Source organism: Haplochromis burtoni, unplaced genomic scaffold (assembly GCF_018398535.1).
Source record: "Haplochromis burtoni strain Fernald_Lab_line unplaced genomic scaffold, NCSU_Asbu1 Contig_2241, whole genome shotgun sequence".
In the NCBI taxonomy this organism is placed as follows: domain Eukaryota; kingdom Metazoa; phylum Chordata; class Actinopteri; order Cichliformes; family Cichlidae; genus Haplochromis; species Haplochromis burtoni.
In genome coordinates this window covers 4618-13629 of record NW_024584602.1, presented here as the reverse complement: position 1 = coordinate 13629, position 9012 = coordinate 4618, and the positions used below count along the sequence as shown (strand labels likewise).

The window sequence follows — 9012 nt, the reverse complement described above, 5'->3', positions numbered from 1 at the left end:
AATAACTCAGAACCACACACTGAGTGTTAAATATGACTTTACATTTATTTATGTGATTGACTCTCAATGAAATATCCATACACTAAATAATTACATGTACAAAAAAATAAATAATGACATATGAATTTGAACTTAGCAACAACAACAAAAATATTTTGAAGGGGCACAATTTAAGTTTGCGATTAGAATATTCACCATTTTCCGATTGTTAATAGACTATGATTGATTTTTGTTCATTAAATATTTCTTGGTGTTCTTCTCAGGCTTAAACAATATGATAAAACACTTTGGAGCAAATATACACATTATTAGACCAAAGCTGGAGGCCAGAATGGCAAAAATCTCCACAACCACTGTAAATTTCCCAGGAGAGCTGACATATGCTGGGATAAAGGTGATCCACACTGCACAGAATATCAGCATGCTGAAAGTGATAAGCTTGGCTTCATTGAAATTATCAGGTAATTTGCGGGCTAAGACAGCTAAAACAAAACAAAAGGCAGCAAGTAGGCCTATGTAACCGAGAACAGCCCAGAAGCCAACAGCAGAGCCTAATGCACATTCCAATATGATTTTCTCCTTGTATGTGGTTAGATTTTTTATTGGAAAAGGAGGGCTCACTACCAACCAAATAGTACATATTAAAACTTGAATAAAGGTGAAAGACACAACAGTCATTCTTTGTTGTGGAGGACCAAACCATTTCATGACATTGCTACCTGGAAGTGTAGCTTTAAAAGCCATTAAAACCACTATAGTTTTCCCAAGTACACAGGAGATACAGAGTACAAAGGTGATCCCAAATGCAGTGTGACGCAGCATGCAGGACCACTCAGATGGTGCTCCAATGAAAGTTAATGAACATAAGAAACACAGAGTGAGAGAGATGAGCAGCAGGAAGCTCAGCTCAGAGTTGTTGGCTCGGACAATTGGAGATGTCCTGTGATGAAAGAATACAGCCGCCGTGATAATAGCCAGAAAAGCACCCACAACTGAGAATGTAGCCAGGATAATTCCTAGGATGCCTTGAAAGGAAAGATACTCTACAGGCTTAGGGATACAAGTGTCTCTCTTTCTATTAGGCCAGAATTCCGTGTGACAGCGTAGACAATCAGCAGAATCTGAATAAAGAAAAAAAAAAGAGAGACTTCTGGGAAGCGTAAAACCATTTTAAATGCTTGGACAAAAATTTGATTTTACCTGTTGTATTACTGATCTCTCCCTCAGGACACGCTATACAGTCATAGCAGCAGATGGGTTTTCCTTTCTGCAGTACTTTACGAGTTCCTGGAGGACAACTGTCAGTGCACACTGACACTGGCACCTGTCAACACACAAAGGTGGCATAATAAATATAAATTATCTTGTTCAGTAGAGTTAGATTCTCATCCTTTGAGTCATTACTTTTCTGCTATCCCCCATCCAGGTAATGTTTCTGTTAATCCAAAATTCATGGCCCACTGGTAGTGATGCATCATACAGCCCCACAGTTATCATATCAATGATTCCACTTTCACTTTTCTGCCAGTTGATGAGCTCATAAATAGCCACAGGATCCCCATTAGCATTAAATGACACATCATATCCATTTTGGGTAAAATTAACTTTTTTCAGTTCAATTAAAATCTGTAAAAATGAATAAAGAGAGAGCGTGGGAGAGAAAGAAAATACATACAATATTGCAATTATTAATAGTAATACTTTATTTGATCCAAGTTATATTAGAGGTGATGAGGGAAACTGCCATTAAGATATTTATTTCTTCTGACCTGTTTGGACTGCAACTTGGTTAATGTGTCACACTGAGCTGTGACATTTGCTCCTCGACACATTGCATTATGAATGGCATGTGCTAATGCATACACAGCTTTGTACACCATGTTAGTAATTCTGAGCTGAGATGTGTCAGTGTACTGATTATGGAGACTGTTTATGTCTTCTTTTCCATCACATACCTTCTTGTCTGCAGCAGTATCTAAAAATAAACAAAGACAGAACTGACATTTTAAACTCTGAAATTCAAACTAGTCTCAGATCTCATTTATGTACTTACAAATTACATTACCACTGTGATTCATAATCTCAAAAGATTAAAAATATATAGATATGTAAAGTCTGTAATACAAAAACTAAGTCACGTAAACTTCAACTGAATTAGAAGTCATCATAAATCTGTGACGGTTCTCAGACATCCAGGTCATCGTTGTCTAAGGAGCTTGGAAAGAAATGCATCTGGAAGTGCAGATTCTTTTCTTTCCATGTTCCTTAGACAAGGTATCATAAGTATCAATATTTGTAGAGAGCCACCTGTCTCATATTTCATTGCTACCATTAATACTTCAAGCTCATGGATCAACAGTGCACCTTGTAACACCAGAAGTTTGACAGGATCATTTAAACCTAGAAACATTCCTTACTGTTTTTAAGTGTGCAGTTGAATGAACCTTCCCAAAACTCAGTAAGTATTTGAGAAGCAGCCACTTCAGAGGGAGACAGATTCAACAAGAAGTCTCTGAGACCTGGAATTACTGACTTCGGAATCGCAAATCCAATGGCCCCAGCACATAAATGGAATTTCGTTAATTCTGAGTATGTTATCCAAGACTCACTGCCTATCCACTGGCGGGGTGGGGAAGGCTCACGTGAAAGCTCCTCCAGCAGTATCCCCATGTCTCCTAAAGCTGCAAATGCGACAACAACCATAGCTGTAGACCTTGACAAACAACATAGTGCATTAGAAAGATGTTTTTATGTCTTCACATCATCAAATGTTTATTTTAAAGATAATTAAACAAGTTAATGCACAATAAATATCTGTGATGAAGAAACCTGCGGATAACATCTGCCACTCTCTGAATTCTGCTCTGTGGGTCTGTCCGATAAAAAGATACAGAGTATTCCACACAGATCCCCTCTTTCTGTGCTGCTTGGAGAAAAGAAGCCATGCCCTTATTTCCATAATCCGAATCTGACCGAACAGCACCTATCCAAGTCCAGCCAAAGTGTTTCACTAGCTTGGCTAGTGCTTCAGCTTGAATCTGGTCACTGGGAATTGTTCTGAAAAAACTTGGGTACTGCTGCTTGTCAGACAAGCATGCACATGTCGAAAAGTGGCTAACCTAAACCAAAAGAAATAAAACAGTGTAAATGTAAAAGAACCGCAAAATCAAATATCATGCACATGCTTAATGTAAATACAAAAATTGACAAAAATTGGAAACATTTACTTGGGGAATGTTAAAGGCCCTGATGACTTGTGACAAACTGATGGATGTCGTAGACCCAGAGTCCCCAACAACGGCCATCACCATACCAGATTGTGAGCAATTGTTACCAATAAAAAACACAGGGTCGAAGCCATTTAGAAACTGAAATGCCACATGCACTGCCACAGCCACTGATGCACATGAGTCATAGATCTGATACCCGAGCCTAATTCTGGGCAGCAGCTCTGTGCTGTTGTTAATCTCTTCTATGGCAAAGACCATTGCACGTAATGATTGCAGTTCACTGGTGATAATGCTGCAGAAAGTCAACTCACTGTTAGAAATTAAACTACAGACTTAGGTTAAATGTCACAAGAAAACATTGTAGGAGTTGTGGGTTTTGACCATGGCCAGATAATGACTTCATTGTATAAGGGTACTTCAACACATTGTCTGACCAGTTAAATTCAGCAAAAATGATTATCATGCTCACAAGATCACAAAAATGTATAAATAAATATGTAAAGGCTTGTCATTTCCTGTTCAATTTTTTTTAAATTGTTGTTTAACAATATGATTTCTGTTTTCAAAATACAACTATTACTTCCAAGAATATAAATGACTGACTATTGGAATACTTTTCTTGTTTATTTTTTTTTTCAGCACCACACAAGAGCAATGTAATACTACAGAACATAAAACATGTGAAAATAGTTTTATTTTTAGACAGTCCAACATGTTTTGAGCACTCTCTTCATCCCAGTACTGACCTTCCTTTGCATTTCACAGGCTCGGGTATGATGGTGTAGTCATTGTAAACTGTGTGTGTGTAGGCATGAAGGGAAAAAGCACCACCAATAACAAAGTCCCCGTCCTTTGAAAATGCAGGTAAACGAGTGCTTCCTTGCAGCTTGCATTTCACAGATGATACTACCGTACCAGCCCAAGCCCCTGTAGACATGGTTGTTTGAGTCAGATGAGCAGCCAATACCAGACCAATTAAAACAGCTGATCTTTCCATCTCTGTCTGACATCCAGCTTGTGCATATGGGCGTACGTTTGTTTTCCCTCGTTTATATAAGTCTTTGGAGAAATCTTTTTTTCTTGTTTTTTTTAACCTTCTCAAGTACATCCTCTTACCAAGTATTTTTTTTCAAAACCCCCAGATATTAATCATATTCTATGCCGTCCCAGTGTGGTTTGGTGACTTTGAGTTGCCTAGGCCAAAAATCATTTCATAATTAGTTTAACTTTTAACAATTGATATATTTAGAATGTATAAATAGCTTGTCTCACATTAAGAAATTGATCATTTATTAATTATCCATTGATCCAGAACATCCTAAATGTACAAAAAATTAGGGCACTTGTATAGCAGTATAAAATAAGAAAAAAAAAGGTATTTAATTTTTGTTTATTTATGTCACTTCTGTGAAACATCATCAAATGTCAGGCAAAAACAAATTAGGATGTCTTTGCTGTCAAAACTGTTCAAATTTTACCTGAAAATTTTTGCTATCAATAAAAGAGTAAGATGAAACATGTAATGACTTGGATGTAGTGATAGAGATTGTCCCCATGGGGGAGAGATTTGTCAATGGAGCAAATGTTGATGATTGATTTGTAGTTGCAAGGAATAGAGAAGCTAAAGATGTGTTTGACAGATAGGATATTAAGGAGAGAAATGCAGGAAAATAGATGGTGGTGGATTCTGCAGAAAGGATGCAAATGACTATGGAAATAATTATCAAGAGACACATTGTGTACCTAAATAGACACTGAGGGTGTAGTATTAACATCTGTATGGCCTAAGGCCTCTTTCTACATCATTTTCAATTACTATCTCCTGCATAACTTTGACAGTATACCAAGGGATTTGGGAAATTTGAATGCTGAGTTGGCTGTATGAAGCTGTCATTGTAGAACCTATACCTACAGGCTCTGCACATGCGCAGCTTAAAAATAAATGCACAATTGTTAGCAAGACGTTAACATCAGTGTTTGTCTTGATGCATGCTCAATTATCCAGGTAAAGAAATACCCAAAAAGTTGATTTTTAAATACCCAAAACTGAACATTGATTCAGCGTAACATCTCAAAGTTTCTGGCATTGGTCCTCAACCCCACATCCAAAACACCTTGGATTTTGTTGAGAAGGTGATTATGGAGGCAGATGACACAATGGTCTCATATGATGTTACGTCACTTCACTCTTGTTCCAGTCACTGAATCAGTGAAGGTAGTTCGTAAGAGACTTAGCAACAGGACCACTGTCAGCACCGACCAAGTGCGTTTGCTCTTGGAACCGTGAGGATATGAGAAGAGGCAGGTTAGCCTTCTTAAACTGTAAGATTTCCATCAGCAATGGAGGACATTTAACTGTTGATGTGTATCCTGAATATATGCATACAGGTCATAATTTAAGGTTTGACTCTCATCGTCCACCGGAGTACAAACTGGATGTCATCAGGATGCTACAACACAGAGCGAACATTATCCCCAAAGACACAGCACCCAGGGAAGCAGACGAACATCATATCAAGAAGGTCCCCAAGCTAGTGAAACACTTTGGCTGGCCTCTGTCAGTGCACCCCAGGGTGGCTGTGGCTACAATGTAACTTGCCATCATCAGTGTGTATGTGTGCGTGAATGGGTGGATGACTGGATATGTAAAGCGCTTTGGGGTCCTTAGGGACTAGTAAAGCGCTATACAAATACAGGCCATTTAAATGTGGTTGTCTGAACTGGAAATACCCAAGCAATCATGAGAGAAGGACAACTGCTGCCTATATGTCAGGGGAATTGGAACAGTTGAGCCGATTTTTTTTCTAAACGCCACGTCTCTGTGGCTTTTAAACACCAAAACTCGCTGTGCCAAAAATTCGTCTACCCCAAGGATCTGGTTACCCGACACAAACAGAGCAATATAGTAAATGCTGTTAAGTGCCAGTAGGGTTGTCATGATTTATACATTGGGGAAACCAAACAACCTTTGGCTAAGCAGATGGCACAACACAGAAGAGCTAACTGCTAAGAGCTAACGACTCTGGAGTCTATTTACACCTGCAGGCCAGTGGCCACTCTTTCAATGATGAGGATGTATACATCCTGGACAGGGAGGAATGCTGGTTTGATCATAGAGTCAAGGAGGGCATTTACGTGAAAAGGGAAAGACCATCTCTGAACCGAGGAGGGGGCCTAAGGGTACATCTTTCACCATGTTACAATGCTATGATTGCAGCAATTCCCCAACTCTCTATGAATGGTACTCATTTGTCAATTGGTACTCAATTGTCATGACCACTGATCATTGATAATTTGCATATCAATGACCTAGGAAGTGACCTCACAGTCCATTGTTCATTCAGTGGGCTAGTTTCAGTCATTATTATTGTTTAGAGAGAAGAGGTTAAAGATATTTAACCAGCTTAAAATACTACAGGCAGATGTTGATTTGTGTTACGTGCGCATGTTGGTGGGTTATTTATTTCTTAATGTGTGTATGCAAATTCACCTGTTCAGGAGCTCGGCTGTGATTGGTGGACCTAAGGAATGGCCTGATGTAACTGGTTCCTGCTGTGGACGTGAACTATAAAAGGGCGACTGAAGAGCTGTGGTGCGGGGGTGTGTGGCAGACTTCCCGTGCACTTGCCTCAGGTCCAGACGGAGCAGCCGTAGCCATAGCTACTTGGTTACAAGGTTGGGCATGTGTATGAAGTGTGGAGCAAGTAGGGGTGAGCTGCCGATTATTTTGGGAAGCCTTCTTTTCTCCTGTGTTTTTAGACCAGGGAGGTCAGACTGTGTTATTTCTTTCTTTTCTTTTCCTTGAACAGGTCAGAGGGGAACCGAAGCCTAGGTTGAGTTTTGTTTGTTGTGTTGGCCTTAGCTCACCCCGAAATTATACATTCACACTACCGTGAGTGCCATTGTTGTGAATAAACTTTTGTTAAAAGTCAGATGCTGTGGCTGTGTCTGTTTGAGCGTGGGAAGTCACGGGACACCCCGCTCTTGTTACGGTCATTTTGAGCCGGGTCGTAACAATTTGTTACAGGAGGCTCATAGGCCTGTCGCAGCTACAGATTAATTTAAAACACCTGAGTTTCCAAATGCGTTGTCAGCCTGCTATAACTCTAGGCAAAGGGGAGTAGCAATTTTAATACACAAAAAGTCCACAAATATAGTTGAACAGTATGTCAGCGATTTCGGACTTTGCGACACATGGCATTCATCTCAACCATAAGAAATATACTTTATAGTAGTCAGCAGCTCACTGTTGAGTGACATTGAGTGACAGCTGTCAGCGATCATGCTCCTGCATCTCTAACACTAATACATAAGAAGAACATTCCGCCAAGTAAAAACTGGCGGAATGTTTTTACTTCCGCCAGTTTTTAATACATCACTGCTCAAAGATAAAGAATTTACTAAATATTTTAAAAAAGAATAGACTTCAGGCAATAATGACACTCCTGGGACATCAGCATCTCTTCTCTGGGAAGCAGGGAAAGCTGTGATGAAAAGTAAAATAATTTCTTTTTCATCACATAAAAAGTGCCACATGGAGCAAAACTGTTAGCCTTTGTTTACTCTAATTTGTTATCAACTGCCTGAAAGTTCATCTCATTCTGCTTCTATAATTAAGGTAACACTTAAAGTACAACTTATGTTGATTTTTATTCACGTTGAGACGTCATGTCACTGTCATTAAAGACTAAAATAAACATGCCCAGTTATGTTGTTTAGAGCCCTGCATGTTCCGACCGGGAGACACCATATCATTGTCTTTGGCCATGATGCACTGAGATCGGTGAGCACATATTGTATGTCTCAGTTAGTTTTAATCTGTTTTGACCTTTATAGTTGAATAACTGAATTCATCTGAATTGTTTGATTAATAATTGTTGCATATCCAATAAATTTAAAACTTACCAATCGAACTAAGTAATATTTTCATATTGTATTTGGAAAAGTACTTATTTTGCAATTTACAAAAAAGTGTTCTGACAATACATTGCAGTAGCACATAGTTTGTATAAGACAGATGTTTTATTTTTTTTTTTGCAAATTTGAGTATTTTAGTTACAAATTGATGCCAAATGTGATGTCAACAAAAGCCTAAGTTGTGGATTATAGCTAGAACAGCATAATTAATTGAATTACTCTTCTGACCCTGCCTGTTGACTATGGAACGCCAGGACTGCCATAATGAATTAATTAAATACACCATTAAATAACACCGGTGGTGTCTAACGCGGAGCTCAATCGTGGATAAGGGAAACCGAAGGCAGGAGCGTGAGGTGGTGGCTGACGCGGAGCTATAACAGAGGGCTGCTAGCCACCGGTGTATGTCTCTTTCCCCTCGTATGTGGGGAAAGAAACATGCGAGGCGGTGAGGCGGCCGCCGCTCGACCGGTGGTGGCTTACGCGGAGCTCAATCGTGGATAAGGGAAACCGAAGGCAGGAGAAGCAGGCGGCTGCCGGTCGGAGCATGAGGTGAACTGAATTTCAGGTAAGAAGTTATGAACTGCACTCTATTTGGGTCAGATATAAACCGAGTTTAGGTGTAGTTTATTTTCGTTGTGCTGACGGTTACAATAACTCGTACTGCGTGCTAGCTAGCACGACGGAGTTTCTATACAGCTGTGTGCGCTAAGTTACTGATGTTGAACTTTGACAGCCTCCCCTGTCATTCTCTCGCCTGTTGAAACTTCAGTCATGAAACTGGTCAATGATTGGCTTTTCTCTCGTTTGTTTATTGCGCTAAACAACAGCAGCAGTTTAAGCTTGATCAGCTGTTGTTAGAATT

At 39.5% G+C, this 9012-nt stretch overlaps 1 protein-coding gene across 1 annotated transcript; it reads right to left on the bottom strand.

Moving 5' to 3' along the window:
* Positions 1–207: 207 nt before the first annotated feature.
* LOC121813685 (extracellular calcium-sensing receptor-like) lies at positions 208–4167 on the bottom strand. Its single transcript, XM_042217571.1, has 8 exons — positions 3977–4167; positions 3228–3522; positions 2830–3119; positions 2418–2713; positions 1770–1963; positions 1405–1626; positions 1201–1324; positions 208–1121 (listed from the first exon to the last, which is right to left on the bottom strand). Exons 1-8 carry the CDS (start codon positions 4165–4167, stop codon positions 217–219), a joined length of 2517 nt encoding a protein of 838 aa, XP_042073505.1. The 3' UTR covers positions 208–216.
* Positions 4168–9012: the final 4845 nt, after the last annotated feature.

Coding starts and splice junctions, on each gene's coding strand:
- LOC121813685 (XM_042217571.1), bottom strand. CDS start 4,167: ATGTCTACAGGGGCTTGGGCTGGTACGGTAGTATCATCTGTGAAATGC. Junction 3,120..3,227: donor GGGCCTTTAACATTCCCCAA/GTAAATGTTTCC, acceptor CTTTTGGTTTAG/GTTAGCCACTTTTCGACATG. Junction 1,325..1,404: donor GGATGGGGGATAGCAGAAAA/GTAATGACTCAA, acceptor GTGTGTTGACAG/GTGCCAGTGTCAGTGTGCAC.